Here is a 19,107-nt window from a genome sequence, read left to right as displayed (position 1 = left end):
TCTGAGTTTGAACACGTTTGCTGGCAATCAAACTCCCTCTCCGCCCCATCTTACCCTTACGGATTTATGGACTGCTCAGCAGGATTCATGGTGTGAATTCCCTCCAGCACTACTTCAGACATTAGTTGAGTCCATTCACATCACATTGTGGCACTTCTGCGTGCTCATGGAGGCCCTACACGATATTAGGCAGGTGTACCAGTTTCTTTGGCTCTTCAGTGTATATTGCTGTTACATTTAGCTATTGAAGTTTGTGATTGAGGAGATGTAATGGTGATGCCAACCCACAATATCCACAGAAATTGCAAAAATTAAAACTTATGTGACCACCTTTGATGTGTGTCGTATGGCAGGAATCCGTACAAAAGTGATAACTTACTTAGAGGTACAGACAGACGACTTAGTCACCCAAAAATTAGTTAAACTAATCTTAAAACCAATACCATTGAATATTAAATGTGCAGATACCCTGTGCAAACAAGAATATTACTGTCGCAACTTGTATATGTTTCATCCAGAGAACGTGAGTGGCCCTGTAGTAAAACTTCTATTATAAGGTGGTAACTATAACAGACAATGTTAGATCTACTATAACGGCAACATTAGATCAGGATCAATATTGTAACAAGCATAAACATTCAGATCTGAACTTACTGACTGTGGGTGCTGTAGTGAGAACCCTATACACCTCCTGAATTGATGAAAATAGTTGTGACAGCTGTCTCATAATATCAATATGCAGACCACATAAAACTAGCGGCCTGTATGTGGGTGTAGCATCGGTGTAATTTCATTGTAAATAACATACTAATAGCTCATGGCCAACATTACTTTTAGCTGATTTAGTTGTCAGCTACAGCATACATTTAATTGTGCTGATTATACTGGATTTAGTTTATGTTGTAATGGCCCTCCCTTGGCCACTAGAAAAATTATTAAATATTCCTGATAAGAGCAAGAAGAACAAACAGATAAGCAGCCTCAAAACTTTCCGCTGCAAAATTAATTATTACTACTGTTTCCTACTTTTACAAGGTCCTCTTTTCTGCATAGTATTAAATGATTGAAATAAATATATGCTTTTCATTCAAAATAAAATATTTAGTGCTGTGAATCTTAATTACTGTCTTCATGGCTGAAAAAGAGTGAATTATTAATTTTTCAGTAATGTGTGGTGTCTCCAGAGTGCAATTTAGCACACTCAAGGTTAAAGTTTTTCTTAGCAGCCAACGTAAGAAACAGCTTTTCAAGGTCTGCATCATAATGTAGCTCTGAAAAATTCTTGACACTCATATTGAAGAGCAAGTCAGATGGATATGATTCTGAACAGCTATGATAGTCTGTGTCGGTAGGGCAAGTTCCACAAATTTTCGACTTTCACAAAAGAGAATTTGTTCATTCCAAAATACTGTCAGGGATCACACAGTACTACCTAGCATTCAAAATCCTGTCTTCTGCTTGCTTGCACTTTTTATCGTAATTACTAGGAGAGGAAAGATGAGCATAATATTCACTTCAAAATTGAGAAAAATCTTACCTTTCAAGATAACAATTATTATTTCATAAAACGTTCTTCTCAGTGCTCAACTATTAAGAGATTTATCTTCTTACAAGAGTGTATACTGACAAAAATTAATATTTTCTTATATCTCGCAGCATTGGCGGCTGATGTTTCCTTTTTAACAATAGAATCCTTTTAAAATACGTGCTTCTCTAGTCAAGTCCATGGAACACTAACAAGCCAGCGATATTATTTACAATGCTGTGCTCTCACGGGCGAAAGCGATAATTTAGCTTATGAAGTGACACTATAATGTGAAAGGGGAGGCCGTGACATTGGGATCACGGATTTACTTCAGACTCTGTGCACCTTTAGTAGGCCATTAAAACAACGTAATGTGCAAGCAGCAGTAAGGTGCACTACTTGGGCAATTCTGAGATCACAAGAGAAGTTATACGCATCTGTTATGTAACTGATGTATCTGTGCATAGGTGTCAGACTTCAGAGTTTGTGGTGGTTGAGTGGTGAGCATATGAGCTTTGTAAGGTGGAACGTGTTTGAGGTGATGCTTCGTCTCCCACTTCAACCTTCATTTTAGTAGTGCAAGTGTAAATTCTGTGATATTCCAAAAAATTTGCACCTACTTTATTTGTTCTTGCTACATTAGCAACGTCTCACCCATATGCTGGTTAACTGCCAAATGGGGTCTGCCTCTATATCTGCAGCTCGAAGTGTTGAGGTGCAAAGTAGTTCTGGGTACCTTCCCAGATTGCATGTATAATGGATTTCGCAAATCACGACAGCCATACATTTTCAGGAAAATTGTATGCATTTCGTTATTTACTTGTTGATAGTTATAAACATGTTCTAATAATTAATTTTAATTAAAAAACAAGTAGTCAAATAACATGAAATTCACTAAAATTTCATACAAATAGAAGTGGTTTTTTAAATTATATAACCTTTCAAATGTCATATAAATTAAATAATATGACCCGTGATGAAAAAATATAGATTAAAAATTAAGTTTGAGCAGGAGTTGAACCATTGCCTCATATACGTTTGACTTACGAAGCTTGTACACTAATCAACTGATCACCACAGACTCTCAGAACATGCACATAAAAACAGATTCATCCATTATATAATGGATGCGTAAAACTTCTGTTGTGATTTTCTCGGAATTACCAGAGTGCTGCACCGTACTACTTGCATATTATGTTGGTTAAGGGCCTGCTAAAGGGATACAAAGTTTGAAGTGAATCTGTGATCCCATCGTCATAGGCTCCCCTTGTTAGTTAATTAATTGATGATGTAATACGAGAAACTGAGTTTAACAGTTCGTGTTGTCACCGTAACTCTTCGGCATGATGCACATAGAGACCTCCCAGACTGTTGGTCGGTCTACTCAGTTCTCATGGGTGGTACATGACACTGTGCCAACATAACGGGCCCCTAGTTTGAAATCTTCTACCTATTGATGTTACAGGAGAGCCATTACAACTGTTTCCATCAATTAAGGAGGTGTAACAGGTTCTCAACACAGCAACGACAGCCCGTAAGTTCAGTTCTGTACGTTTATGCTGGTTGCGATGTTAATCCTGATCCAAATCACGGATAGCACATTATCTATTATAGTTAGCACTTTCCAGTAGAAGTTATATTATAGGACCACTCCTATTATCTGGCTAAAACATTTACAATTTACTACTGCAATGCTCTTGAGTGCAGAGGACATCTGCTCATTTGATATTCAATGGTATTGGTTTTAAGATTAGTTCAACTAATTTACAAATGAATAAGCTGTGTGTTTGTCCTCAACATGGTTAATTTTATCACTTTTGTAGGGATTCCTGCCAGTACAACACACACCAAAGGTGAAATCAAACAATGGAAAATCCAGGATGGAATGTAACAATATTATGAAAAAAATGGTTGCTACTTGCCATATAGCGGAGATGCTGAGTCACAGATAGGCTCAACAAAAAGACTGTTGGAAAGTGAGCTTCCTGCCAACAATTAAATCATCAAAAACAGACCAAGCGTGCTCGTGCACACACACACACACACACACACACACACACACACACACACACACACACACACACACACGCGCGTGCGCGCAAATCCAGCTCACACACATGACCACAGTCTTTAGCAGCTGAAGCCAGCATCTGGCAATTAAATATGTTGCAAAACTGGTACTGTGAGTCTACAAGGATTCCAATTCAGCTATATGTTCAATCAGTTTTATTTATTTTAACATCTATATTTTACTGCTTGAAAGTTCTATAAACTATGTACTTGCATTATTTTATGAAATTAGATCCTTGACAAACACAAGTAAATGGTAGTAAATTCTTCAAAATAAAATAAAGCCAGACCAGAAAGTAAAAATGAAATTACAATGAAATCTAGACCTTTAACTGCTTACAGGTGTTGATAAATATCAACGGGGACAGTTGAAAATGTGTGCCCCAACCGGGACTCGAACCCGGGATCTCCTGCTTACGTGGCAGACGCTCTATATGTCTCAGCCACCTAGGACACAGAGAATAGTGCGACTGCGCGGACTTCTCTCTGGCACACTCCCCGTCAGACCCACATTCCCAATTTACTGTCCACACGCTACATTTGTAGTGCCGCTGCCCACTATGCTCATAACTCATGGCAGTCAATCTGCCGATATTCGCAAAAGTTCTGGCAACCAAAGGATAATTGTGAACTGGAATCTTCGAAGTTCGTCAAACAATTCAAAATGGTGAATATGTATGTCCCTAAGGGTCCATCGGTGGCTCCCAACTGGCAGTGTAATCTCGTAGCTATCCAGATGAAGATTTTCAGCGTTGGATTCATCACGTGTGCTTGAACCAGGGTGAAGATGGTTTGGAAGATGTCGGCCAGGGTCTCCATCAGAGGTCTGCAAGCAACATATCAGCCAAATCAGCATCGTCTTCCTCCGAATCCGATACACTGCTTAACGAGCCACCACAACGTACACTTCTGAACAATGGACTATTTGCACAAAACATGCACCAATGACTATATTGTTTAATATGTGGTGGACGAGTTACACCATATGAAAATGATGATGTCTTGGTTACTGTGGTGTCACCGTCAGACACCACACTTGCTAAGTGGTAGCTTTAAATCGGCCGCGGTCCATTAGTACATGTCGGACCCGCGTGTCGCCACTGTGTGATCGCAGACCGAGCGCCACCACAAGGCAGGTATCGAGATACGGACTAGCACTCGCCCAGTTGTACGACGACTTTGCTAGCGACTACACTGACGAAGCCTTTCTCTCATTTGCCGAGAGACAGTTAGAATAGCCTTCAGCTAAGTCAATGGCTACGACCTAGCAAGGCGCCATTAACCATTTTAAGATAGAGTCTCACTTGTATCATCAAGGAATGCTGTATACTAATGATGGATTAAAAGTTAAGTATTATAGCAGCTACGTACTTTTCTTGCTACCATTCATTACGTATCCTGTTTCAGACCTCTCTCTAGCCTACGTGAGATTAACGCGTGCCTTTCGGCTACTTCAGTGTGGCGTAGCTCTCTTGTTACGCCACAACAGTTACCATATTAATTTTCATTCCAATAAGAAGTGGTTGCAGTAGCGCGTTTTGCCATGAATCGGATAATTTGTATAAACAGTTCTCACAAATAGTATATACGAAATGCTTGTAAGTAACTTCGTAAAAAAATACTTTAATTTTGAATCTACTTTGCCAGAATGTACTAATGTCAAAATAAGATATTGTAAGCAAACCAAGTGTTTCCCATGGAACTGGAATTCCCACTCTTATTTTTGCACAAGCTTCTACTGCATCATTTATGATTTCACAAATCATGGGAACATTCTCACTTTTATTAAATATATAACATTCTGGCAACCTATACGAATTTAACATGAAATTAAATTTTGAAACACGAAATTCCAATAGAATATCTTCCCGTATAGTTTGTGGTAACTCCAATTGACAAACATCTAAGGCATTTTGGAGTCTTCCACAAACAGCAATTCGTGCAAGTTTGTACAAAGTTTCCATTGTAATAGAAGTGTACTTACTATTTCCAGCAGCTCGTTAGCGACAATAGAAGTTCTCGGAGTCGGTTCAGAGGACATGATGTGCTGTGCTCCAAATCATCCTCCTTATATACTAAAATTCGGGTACAGCCGGTTAAAACAAATCCTGTTATCAACACGTGTCGGGCAACCTTTTGCTGGCGTGGGTGCTTGCTCAGATAATTGTCCTAAAAGGACAAATTATCTCAGCGGGACAGTGACGCCGCCATCGCGACCTTGGGACCCCGGGGGCCCCATTTTTTTATCAATTGCTGACCCTCATGAATCGAAACAAAACATGACTGCATCGCGTCGTTTCATGATTCGAGGCAATGTGAGCGCATCTGCACTGAAGAAGATCATTGGCTGGTAAGCCTTATCTATATGAATATGTTATCTGTTCTTTCGGACATGTCCAAAAGAACAGATACCATCTTCATATATTCATACAAAGTAAAAAGTTTTCTTTTTGAATCATATTGATTTGAACACAACATATGTAACAATTACCATTTGGGGCAAAACTGTCTTGACACTCAAAAATATTTTTGAGTTCCAAACAGCTGTCACAATAATAGACGGATGTTATGCAAAACTTAAGGGTGAAAGTAACTTTCACATGATGTGTCACTGCCAAGTAGCATAGCTCAAATGAAACTTGAACCACCCATAGAAAGAAGTGCTGCTCAATAGTACAGAAGGTAACTGAAAGAAATATGCAATGAGACAAACAGAAATAACACTTTCATTCGAAGACAATAATTATACCAAAGTCACCATTAATTCAGTTGGCCCCCTTGATATTAAAAAAGGTGGGACATGATTCTTAATGGGGTGTGTGATCACCACGGACAGCAATGTGATCTCTGCAATGTGCTTCATGGTGGCCAAGAGATTGGTAAGGTGTTCTTGTGGTAAGATGTTTCGTTTCTCCACCGGCATGGTTGACACCACCTGGATGACTGTTAGTGTATGTGGACATGCTGCAGTATGTCTCCCCAGTGTATCCCACGTGTACTTGTTGAAATTTAAGTTGGAGGGGGAGGGGGGGGGGGAGGAGACAGTCAAGCCAGTACATTTGCTGAATATCGTCATCTTCCAAGAGTTTCTCCACCTGCAGTATTTGAATATTATCATCTTCCAAGAGTTTTTCCACCTGCAGTATTTGATGTAGTTGGGCATTGTCATCTGTAAAAATGAAGGTGGGACAGAATGCACCCCTGAAGATATGTGTATGGAGAAGGAGTACAGTGTCACAGTAATGTTGACTAGTGAATACTCTGTTTTCAAGGATTTGGAGGTCTGTACATTCACACAACATTATGCCTCCCCACACCATAACATCAGGAGCACCAAAACAATCATGTTTGACAGTGTTCCTGGGTGCATTATGTGTTGCCACCCTTTGTCATATGAAAGTACATATTGCACCCAGGAACATTATCAGATGTAATCGTTTTGGTGGTTCAGGTGTTACAGTGTGGGGCAGCATATGTTGCTTTAGTGTACTGACCTCCAAATCTTTTGATTATGGTACACTCACTGGTTAACGTTATTGAGACACTCTAATCCTTCCCCATGTGTGTCTTTCCAGTGGTGCATTCAGTCATGACTTAATTTTTGTGGATGAGAGTACATGACCACATCAAACTGCAAAGGTGAAGCAGCTCTTGGAATGAGAGGATATTTGGCAAATGGACAGGCCTCCCAATACCCCTGACTTAAACCCCATCAAGCACGTGCAGGATGCATTAGGAAGATGTATTTAACCATGTCCACACACACCAACTGCTGGATGGTTCCAGCAAGTGTCAACCAAGCTGGTGGATGAATGGAGTGCCATACCACAAGAATTCCTTATCAACCTTGTTAGTCAGCATGGGTGCACATTCCAGAGCATGTATTGCTGTCTGTGGTGATCACACACACTATTGAGAACCCTGTCCAACCTTTTGTAATGTTCAGGGACCATCATAAATGATGGTGGATTCATTGTACTTATTGTCTTTGAATAGAAGTGTCATTTCTGCATATCTCATTGACTATTTCTTTTATTTACCTTCTGTACCATACCGTAACAGTTCTTTCTGCGTGTGGTTGAAGTTACACTGAGCTGTGTTACCTGGCAGTGACACATCATGCCACAGTTACTTTCATTCTTAAGTTTTGTATACCAGTGTAAATGAGTTTTACAAACATATCTAAAGATGATGATAAAAGAAAAAAAGGTTGGCTGTTTTCTTATTTTCTGGGGGGGGGGGGGGGGGGGGGCAGTAAATTCAGATTTTTCAAATTTTCTGTTTTTTGTGCATTATCTGTTGTTTTCAGTTACTTGTACCATTTTCTTGAGCCTTCTTAAGAAGTAGTTTTCATTAATTTTAATGTTTGTATCACTGTTTTTTTGCACACAAATTTGCATTCTTGGTTCATTTCACGAATAGTGTGTTCATGTAGAATGGCTTACTTTATGAATGCTTTGTGCTCTGTCACTATGATAGCTGATAGATTTGTAGTCACATGTATAAGATATCTTATGCTGGTTACAAGTGTATAAAATGCATTTTGCTTTAGAAGTCTAATATTGATGATAACAGTGTATGTGGCCTATTTTAAAATTAGTTTTTTAGTTTTTATTTGTCATGTGCGCTGGATGAGATCTGTTTGGCCAATAAGGAACTACTGTCACATACAATTCTTGAATGAAATTTTCACTCTGCAGTGGAGTGTGCGCTGATATGAAACTTTCTGGCAGATTAAAACTGTGTGCTATACCGAAACTTGAACTCGGGACCTTTGCCTTTTCCGGGCAAGTGCGCTACCATCTGAGCTACCCAAGTGTGACTCACCACCCGTCCTCACAGCTTCAATTCCACCAGTCCTGAGATCGAGTCTCGGTCTGGTACACAGTTTTAATCTGCCAGTAAGTTTCATATAAATTCTGTTCTGAAATATGTAAAATGGTATTGAAATTTATATATGGCTTTTTAAACATGTTATGTCAAGGGATGTAGGTCTTTATTTAACAAAAGAATCCAGAAATAATATGTAAGTTCTATGTGTATGAAAGAAGTCAAAAAGCTGTAGAGGTGACCTGATTATTAGACAGGAATAAAGGAAAATAGCAGGGACACGAAACTGCCATGGGTTTTTTCTCATACATGGCAAAAACCTGTATCAAATCTGAGTGCTTACTGGAAAGAAAATTAATTGTTGTTATGTTGTAGGCAGCAGGACTGCTGGTATGGTGGTGGATACAGAAATGTTATTTGTTTTGTTGAATCCTGTTATGAAATATGTTCATGCACTTCTAAACAGTGTGAAATTGCACAGATGAGTAACAAACTGTTCATATTTGATAGATCCATGAAATAAAAATGACGTCTTTTTCATGAAATTAACTGGCTTTTAACACCAAAATTATTGTGTGCCCTTTATGCTCGGATTTTTGCTTTTCACATTGCAAGCTATTTTTTAAAAATTAGATTCCTGTATGAGATACACCATGGAAGAAAAAGTGAAACACTGCAACACGTCAGAAATCTTAACAAAAGCTGTAATGCCTAGGTACTTTAATCACTTGGTATTCAGAGTAATAAACAATTAAAACCAGCTGGACACTTTCTTTATTGTTATATTTGCACAGGACTGATAGGTGCTTCAGAGTAAGACTTAATAGCCTAAGTGTACATCCTGTGCCCATTGTGAAATGTTTATTCTGTAGTTATAAATTTTGTTTTTCCCCCATTTGAACTGTACTGTACAGTTTTTGTGTGAGCCATGGAAACAATCACATTGATAAAATTCATTGCACGGAAAATTTGCAGATTATGTTTTGTGTTCTATTACAAAATTCTTGTTCTCATTATTGAAGTAATGTTTTGATTTGGGTGAAGATAAAGTATGAAAGTAGATGCTGATGACCAAATATAACTACACATAACAAAAGTGAAAGATCTTTTTGAATGAAAGATTTATTGGGTATTATGCAGTTTTTGAGATTCATATTTCTGTACTGAAAATAATTTAAAAAATTTAGTGTTGAGGTATTGGACAATAATGGTTATTTTTATGTAAATATTTTGAAGTCATAATTTTCAGATTGTTGCATAATTCTTTTAGGGATTTCAGTCAAGGGGGACAGTTTTATCCCAGAGAATAACAGCATGGATTAATCTGAAAGATGCAACAAGACCATCTGGACCACTCTCAGTAAATCCAAAAGGTGACATTGTTGACTTAAGAGAAATATCAAAGATAAGGAGACATCGGCAGCATCATAAGGTAAATGACAGTAATTTAAAATTGCATTGTATTTGTATAACTCAGAAGAGTGATCTTTTATCTATGTATGTTGCAATTACAAATCTATAGATATTAAGCCACTTTACCTTGTTAAGATGTAAGACACAGTTTACTGTATGAATATATTAAATGAAACAACAGATTTGTTGTTGATTTGTATGTCAAAATAGAGATAGCAAAAGACTAGTGGGACAGTGACTCTTGACACAGCTGTTAATGTTTTGTAATATAATTATTTATACAGCCATTCATAGTAGCCCATTTTACGTGGGATATTAGTTCACAGGTCTCCATGATACAAAGAATTACAAAGTATGATGCTTGGAGCTACAAAGATGTTTGTAACTGTTGCACCAACATTGATTACAGGAGTAAAATAGTTTTAATTTTGAAACACAGCACTGAAAAAATTCATAAACATTCCTTTCACACGAGATTGTGATTATTATTTTTTTATTTTTATTTATTTATTTTTTGTAGGAAATTGTATTTGTTTTGGATTACAGTCTCATTGAATTTTTAAATGACTTAATATTCACCATTGACTGTGGTATTTATTACAATTTACACAACTGTAATTTTGACTTGAGGTCATTGTTATGTTGTTAAAGCTGCAATCGATATGAGGGGTGTCAAAAAAGAACAGACTTTGCTTATAACATCTTTATTGCTCATTAACTACATTTTAAGCAATGTCCCCTTCAAAGTAGACCCTTCCACCGGCAATATACCATTCCCAATATTTTTTCCATTTTTGGAAAGCCTTCTGGAATTCACTTTCTGGGATGCTGCACAGTTCTCTTGTTGTATTGTGCTGAGCTCCTCAGTGGTTTTGATATGGCATTTTTTCAACACTGTTTTAAGTTTTGGATACAGGAAAAGGTCTGCGGGGGATAGGTCACTGATATGACAAACAGCTGGTGCATTTTCAGACACAGCAAAACAAGGCTAACAGCAGTTTATTGTCTAAACTTACCATAAGGTATGTTCAGTAGCTGCATTGCATTTTCTATGCTGGGTGAAACGCTATTTCAAAATTTTTGTCTTTGTTTGACTAAATCTTGTAAACATCAAAATTAGACATTCCACTGTCAGAAAATGTTTTTCACAGTACATCCATGAAAAATCTAGATTCAGAATTTAAAAACTTCTTCACATTCGGGACAACACCAATAAAATGTCAACATTAATAAAATTAATAAAAAGACTGTGAACCTCTATGGCTCAAGTCAGCATTCATCACATACATCATCTGTGTGAAGCTTAAAATACACCATTTTGTTATGAAAACATATGAAACAAGCAGATAAAGACAGCATCTTAATTAACTTTATCAGTAGGTAATGGCTGGAATTAAATGTCTTGAAGCTAGAGCTGCCCATGTCAGTAACATGCAGCATTTTGGTTAAAAACAGAGTGGAAACCAGCTTCAACATATTTGCATCATTCCTAAGGACTATATTTAAGATAGAATGTAAGCATCTTGACATAAAACCTTTGATAGCATATACAAATATACTCTTAGATGCTAAGCTTAAGGCAATGGGAAAAACGAGGACTGTCATACGTTATTAACTGTGGTAAAAACACACATATCCATAAACCTGAGAATAAATCAAAATACTATATACTTGTGAAGGTACATACAATATCGTGGATAGGTACATACAATATCATGGCATAGGTACAAAAGCATTCTGGACTTTTTATATAAATTGTTTATTGGATTACTGAAGGAATTGGACACACAGTGTGGGGCTCATGAAAGTGTCCTGCCACAAAGAATCCATGCACTGCAAATACATTTTTGTTTCTCAAATCAAAAAATACAACAACTACATTAATTGTCGTAAAAACATAATCCATAAATTTGAATAATAACTAAAATACTACATGGTGGTAGTTCGTGAAATGATACAATATGTGATCAAAAGTATCCCGACACATGGCTGAAAATGACTTACATGTTCGTGGCACCCTCCATCGGTAATGCTGGAATTCAATATGGTGTTGGCCCACCCTTAGCTTTGATGACAGCGTCCACTCTTGCAGGCATACGTTCAGTCAGGTGCTGGAAGGTTTCTTCAGGAATGGCAGCCCATTCTTCATGGAGTGCCGCACTGAGGAGAGGTATTGATGTCGGTTGGTGAGGCCTGGCACAAAATCGTTGTTCCAAAACATCCCAAAGTTGTCCTATCAGATTCAGGCCAGTCCTCTGTGCAGACCAGTCAATTACAGGGATGTTATTGTCATGTAATCACTCCGCCACAGGCCGTGCATTATGAACAGGTGCTCGATTGTGTTGAAAGATGCAGTCGCCATCCCCAAATTGCTCTTCAACAGTGGGAAGCAAGAAGGTGCTTAAAACATCAATGTAGGCCTGTGCTGTGATAGTGCCACGCAAAAGAATCAAGGGGTGCAAGTTCCCTCCATGAAAAACACGACCACCCCATAACAGCTCCGCCTCCGAATTTTACTGTTGGTACTACACGCACTGGTAGATGATGTGCACTGGGCATTTGCCATACCCACACCCTGCCATCGGGTCACCACATTGTGTACCGTGATTCGTCACTCCACACAATGTTTTTCCACTGTTCAGTCGTCCAATGTTCACACTCCTTACACCAAGCAAGGCATCGTTTGGCATTTACCGGTGTGATGTGTGGCTTGTGAGCAGCCGCTCGACCATGAAATCCAAGTTTTCTCACCTATCTTTCAAAGTACTTGAAGTGGATCCTGATCCAGTTTGGATTTCCTGTGTGATGGTCTGGGAAGATATCTGCTTATTACACATTACGACCCTCTTCAACTGTTGGCAGTCTCTGTCAGTCAACAGACGAATTCGGCCTGTTGCTTTTGTGCTGTACGTGTCCCTTCATGTTTCCACTTCACTATCACATTGGAAACAGTGGACCTGGGGATGTTCAGGAGTGTGGAAATCTCACTTACAGATGTATGACACAAGTGACACCCAATCAACTGATCACATTCGAAGTCCGTGAGTTCCGCAGAGCACCCACTCTGCTCTCTCACAATATCTAATTACTACTGAGTTTGCTGATATGGAGTACCTGGCAGTAGGTGGCAGCACAATGCACCTAATATGAAAAACTTATGTCTTTGGTGGTGTCCAGATACTATTGATCACATAGTGTATATCAACATATGTTCTGATATTGTAAGAAATCAAGTGTCAAATAAATAAATGAAGTATTCTACTCGAAAAGATGGGATACATGATGAAGGGAAAGTACTGCTGGCAGTTACGTGGAGCATTCAGCTACCATTCACTGTTTTTTGAGACTGAATTGAAGTTGTCCAGAAATCTTCTCTTAAATAAGTCTGCTTGTTCATTTAACATATTTTCTGGGTGAGTTTTGAGAGTTTTGAGATGATCCTGCATTTGTATTTCTTCCAAAATATTCATGGTTTTGCCCTTCTGTATAGTGTCCAGGATTTGGAGGGATGCCTCTATACTGGCTGTGTTAGGTGTATTCTCTTTGAGATGAATACTGAATGTGGAAGTGCTGCTACCTGTTTACCTGATATGTTCTTTAAATTTAGTAGTAAAAGGACATCCTGTCTGTCCAATATAATATATGCTTTGGGCATGTACCACAATGAATATTATAGATGCCCGATTTACTGAAATGTTCACTTCTATTACTGTTACATCAGATTAGTTTCTGTAGAATATTTTTTGTTTGGAAACTAATCCCTACCTTTGTGTTTTTAAATGTCTGTGCAAGTTTATCCAAAGCTGCCCTGAGGTATGGGAATCCGACAAACTTTTGTTGGGTGGTTAGTTAGCTAGTTGTTCTGTAGACCAAAGACACAATAAATGTTATAGTGTGGAATGCATCAACAGAAAAAACATAGAACACATTTCAACCACCAAAAAAATAATATTTATGTGGCTACATGTGGACCATTTACAGCTTTATATATACTAAGATGGTTTCTGTTCTCTCGGACATGTCCGAAAGAACAGATACCATCTGTGACCATGCAGCTCGTTAGAATGAAATTACAATGAAATGAAAACCCTTAGCTGCTTACAGGCGTTGACATACGTCAACGGGGACAGTTGAAAATGTGTCTCCTGACTGGGACTCGAACCCGGGATCTCCTGCTTACACAGCTGGCACTCTATCCATCTGAGCCACCAAGGGCACAGAGGATAGTGCGACTGAATTTCATTGTAATTTACAGTTTTTTTCATCAAAGTGACTAATTACCTTTACTCAGAAATTCCTCTGCTTTATTGGAGTTGTCAAAGAGGAACATCTTTAATCTACATTTGAAAACACTTGTTATATCTGTCAGACACTTTAGTTCCATGGGTAGATTATCAATGAGTTATGTAGTGTCGATGACTAGCAATGCTGTCTTTCAGTGCTGATGCACACCATGCCCAATCTCATACAGTAATCAGGAACTGTGGGTCAGTGGTTCATGGGTACATGATGCTATGTCAGTAGTGTGTAACAGGCCATGAATTTGGGTCAGGTGGGAAGCATGGTCAGAAGGTGAATGCAGTTGCGGTGATTGCTAGCGACAAGTGGGAGATCTGGTTTTGAGTCCCAGTCTTTGAGTAATATCTGCAGATTTCACCCACTTCTGTGCCAAAGTTAGATTTAGTAAAAATAATGCAGATCATTTTTCCTTCTAGTATGGTACTTGTTAATACCTCTGTTACTATCAAACTTAGATGGACTGTTGCTAACAAATTTCATAAGTGAGTAAATGTATTGTGAAGCTGTAGTTAATATTCCCAGCTGCTTAAAGCGATGCCAACAAGATGTACATGTGTGAACTCCACACATAATACTCATTTTTGTGCAATGAATACTTTTTGCCTAAGAGAGCAATTACCCCAGAGTGTTATGACTTATAACACCAGTGAATGAAAATGCAAGTTCGTCATTATTCTTAAGGAAAAAAAATAGCTGAACGTAAACGTTGTAGCAAATCTAATATATATAAGCTAGGCCATTTGTGCAAAACCTTTAAATACCTTTCAGTAACTTCCACAAACCATAAAAACTTAACTTCTCTTATAAATTATTATAATTGACACTAATGCTTTAGTAAGCATGCTTTCGATAAGTCACAGAAGATCACAGTCATTGATCATTTATCATTTAAAGATTTTCTGTGCTCAGAAAAATGTATGAATAGCTGGTTCAGTATAATGGCCTTTTGAAATCCAAACTGTCAATGGCTAAGTACCCCAGTACCACACAGGTGGGTGACAATCCTGGAGTATATTACCTTCTCAAAAACTTTTAGAGAATGGTGTAAGGAGTGACACTGGTTGGTAGCTATTGACATCTGTGAAGTCACCCTTTATATAGATAGGCCTGGCAATGACATATTTCAATCTTTCTGGGTAAACACCCTGAGTTATTGATGCATTACACAAGTGACTAATAACATTTCATATTATAGAGCCACAGCTTTTTTGTGTCGTATTGAAGATATTATCCACCCCATATGAAATTTTACTTTTTAGAATCATGATGATCTTTCTTATGTTAGGTGGGGTTACAGGATTAATGTTTTTTATTTCTTTTACAGTGCTCCCATTCTCTTTAAAAGAAATAATGTCACCTTCTATGGCTTCTTTCCCTGTCTCTCTCTTTTAATAATATTTTGTATTGATTTTATTTTATTATCTGATTTGTCAGTTTTAGAGAAGATGTGCACAGTCTTGAATATTTTGCAATTTAATATGTTACAGTACTGTTTATAATAATATAGGATATCTGGGACATTTCTTGTTCTGCGCAGATGACCTCGACATTGTGCGCCCATAACATCCGATCTTCTTCTGGCTATTTGGTACAAGTCCTTTTTTCATTTTGAAGATTTCTTTAATGACTTGTCACTATTACATTGCTTTTTTTAAAGAAAAAATGCTTTTAAAATGGATGCAGGCTCATTAAGGAAGTATGTTGAATTTAGAGTTAACATTAGGGTCGTTCTGAACTTCACCCCAGTCAACATTTTGGAGCTTGCTTTAAAATATTCAGTAGTCGTGTCATTAATCAGCCTCACTGTTTACTTATGGTGTTTGAAATGTACATGGAACTAAGTTATATAATGTGAATAATGTGCATCGTGGTGTGACAATCATTCTAGTACTGGTTAGGCATGTCTCTAACTTCTGCTTGTTGGATAAATACATTAACTACAATGGTATTTCTATTTTTAACAGCTTGGGCAAGTAAGTTTATGACATATCAAATTCCAAGTGGCTAACAGTCATTCATTTGTTTGTCTTTTACCAGTGTGATTTCTTTAACTGTTTTTGCATTGATATTGCATATTTTGGTACACACATTCCTAACCCTGTCACCAGGAAAGTCATTCCTTAAATAGACAGCTTTTTTAATATGGCTAACTCTTTCTGAATTTCGGCATCATCAGGCTTAGTTCATTAAGCGACATACTGTACATTGAAAAAAATGCTTTTTTATGTGCAACCTTTTGACAAGACTGTTATCGATACGTGTGTGGATGTACATTAACAAAAAATACCGAATTTTTGTTGGTCTCCAAGATTCATAATTTTTGTGTCTGGGTAGTTGATAAACTTACTTACTTTTGATTTCTCTATCTTATGGTGTGTGAACTATTGAACTTTGCATACATAATGTCTATTACATTGTGAGTGCCTTCAACATCAGTATGTTGTTGGCAATCTGTAATAATGTTTAACTTTCTGTGCTGTTTACTTATATTGTTTAAAGAACTTACACTCTAAATTATTCAGATAAATCTGTCAATATCCTTGCCAGAAGACTTCCCATTGTAAGGCAGTCTTTTGCATATCAACAGAAATAGTTGAAATTTGTGATTAACTGTAGCAAGTCAGTAACCACATGAATTTCAGGCCTCTTGAGGTTTTTTGTTCTCAATTAGGTTATTTTTATCGGAATTGCCTCTTCGATCAGTGTGTTGGTGTACATATTCGAGACCTCAGAAGATAGAAACTCCCCAATTTCAAGGATCCCTAATTTTATGCTTCACTTCATTACATATCATGTATTTGACCTCATAAGTTTGTTATTGATCAGACTCTTGAGCTTCTTCCTAATCTCATATGCTAAGCTATCTTATGTTATTTACAATTGGATGTACAGGAATACCATCTATGATATTCCTGGCCACACCATGGGAGGAACGTCAGGCTAAAGATGGCAGCGGATCTTATTTGCCCCAGTACCTTGTTTGTTCGAGAGCTGATGGGGAATCTTTCATGACGATGAAGCCTCAGTTTTTTGTTGAGCATTTAGAGGACAAGTTTGGGGAGGTGGAGGACTTGTCCAAAATGAGATCTGGGTCAGTCTTGATCAAAACAGCATCCTCTGCCCCGTCACGGGAGTTACTCACTTGTGACAAGCTACTCACTTGTGACAAGCTGGGGGATGGTTCTGTAACCATCATGCCCCATAAGAGCTTAAATATGGTCCAGGGTATCATATTTCACCGAGACCTTCTTTTGCAGTTTGACAATGAGCTGCGCGCTGATTTAGAGCGGCGAGGTGTACATTTTGTCCGACGTGTCCACCAGGGTCTGAAGGATAATCGGGTTGCCACCGGTGCCCTGATCTTGGCCTTTGAGGGTGATAAATTGCCCGAGAAGGTCAAGGTGATGGTCTGCCGGTGTGATGTAAAGCCCTGTATCCCTCCCCCGAAGCGGTGCTTTAAGTGCTGGAACTTCAGCCATATGTCTTCTCGCTGTACTTCCAGCGTCACATGCTGAGATAGCGGCCGCCCATCACATCTCAATACTCCATGTGCCCCGCTTCCAATCTTTGTCAACTGCGGAGAGCACTATTTGCCTTGCTCGCCTGACTGCAGGATTCTCCAGAAAGAAAGGAAAATCATGGTGTACAAAACCCTGGACAGATTGACCTACACTGAGGCTAAGAAAAAAATTTAACACCTGCATCCTGTGCGTATGACATTGTCTTATGCCGCCGCTACAACAGTTCTGGCACCATCAGCTCCGCCAACCCAGGTCACCTCTCAGATCCAGAAGACTACACCTGCCTCCATAGTGGGTGGCATTTCCCTCCCTGTTGCTTCCTGCACCATCTACTTGGGGAGCAAACCCCCCCCCCCCTCGGCCCCCCCCCAACCATCGGCTTGTGGCGTGGATGTCCGTCTCCACTTCTAAGCTGGAGAAGTGAGTCTTCTTCGGCTTCACTCAGTAGGAAGGGGTCCCTTGGGTCACTCTCTTCCCAGTTTTCTTCTAGTGGGAAAGAGGACACCCGCCAGTGGCTGAAGAGCCCAAAAGCAGCTGGTCATGAGCCAGTGAAGTCCTCCCAGCCAGGGAAACCCAAGGAGCATTGAGAGAAAACCAAAAAGAAAACTCGTAAGACCAAGGAAATTGCGGTGGCACCCACACCATGGCTACTTAAAAGCTCTGCGTCTGGGATGGGGTGGAGATTTTGGCATCTGCTGAGGACCTAGATCTCGCCAGACCCTCAGACACAATGGATATAGACTGCCCAGGCAATAAATCGGTGGCAGCAGGTGACTCTGAGGCGTAAACTGCCTCATTGAATGTTCCATGCCTTCCCAGTCCCACAATGTCATCCTCCAGTGGAATTGCGGCGGTTTTTTTCCACTGCCTGGCTGACCTATGACAACTGGGAAGCCTTACACCTGCTATCTGGATTGCTCTCCAGGAAACCTGGTTCCCAGCAATGCGGACCCCTGCCCTCCACAGATATAAGGGGTATTACAGGAGCAGTAGCGACCATAATCGAGTGTCAGATGGAGTTTGCATTTATGTCCTAAACTCAGTCTGTAGTGAACATGTGCCCCTTCAAACCCCTCTTGAAGCTGTGGCTGTCAGAATAAGGACGACACAGGAAATTACTGTCTGCAATGTATATCTTCCTCCAGATGGTGCAGTAGCCCTGAATGTATTAGTTGCACTGATTGATCAACTCGCTAAACCTTTCCTACTTCTGGGAGATTTTAATGCCCATAACCCCTTGTGGGGTGGTACCATGCTTACTGGCCGAGACAGAGATGTCGAAACTGGGGCCGCCACACATTTCAGTGTGGCTCGTGGTAGTTACTCGGCCATTAATTTATCAATTTGCAGCCCAGGACTTCTCCCATCTCTCCACTGGAGAGCATATGACAACCTGTGTGGTAGTGACCACTTCCCCATCTTCCTGTCACTGCCCCAGCATCAGGAACA

The 19,107-nt window shown here is 39.1% G+C and overlaps 1 protein-coding gene across 1 annotated transcript in view; it reads left to right on the top strand.

The window, feature by feature from the left end:
* The window catches only part of LOC126471482 (protein dispatched), a 189,757-nt gene that overhangs the window by 56,723 nt on the left and 113,927 nt on the right, over nt 1–19,107 (top strand). The window contains exon 3 of the mRNA XM_050099686.1: nt 9,696–9,857. Coding sequence (XP_049955643.1) covers nt 9,696–9,857 — 162 coding nt within the window. The remainder of the gene's footprint in view (nt 1–9,695; nt 9,858–19,107) is intronic.

This window comes from Schistocerca serialis, chromosome 3, assembly GCF_023864345.2.
Source record: "Schistocerca serialis cubense isolate TAMUIC-IGC-003099 chromosome 3, iqSchSeri2.2, whole genome shotgun sequence".
In the NCBI taxonomy this organism is placed as follows: Eukaryota; Metazoa; Arthropoda; class Insecta; order Orthoptera; family Acrididae; genus Schistocerca; species Schistocerca serialis.
This window is presented reverse-complemented; position numbering and strand designations above follow the sequence as displayed.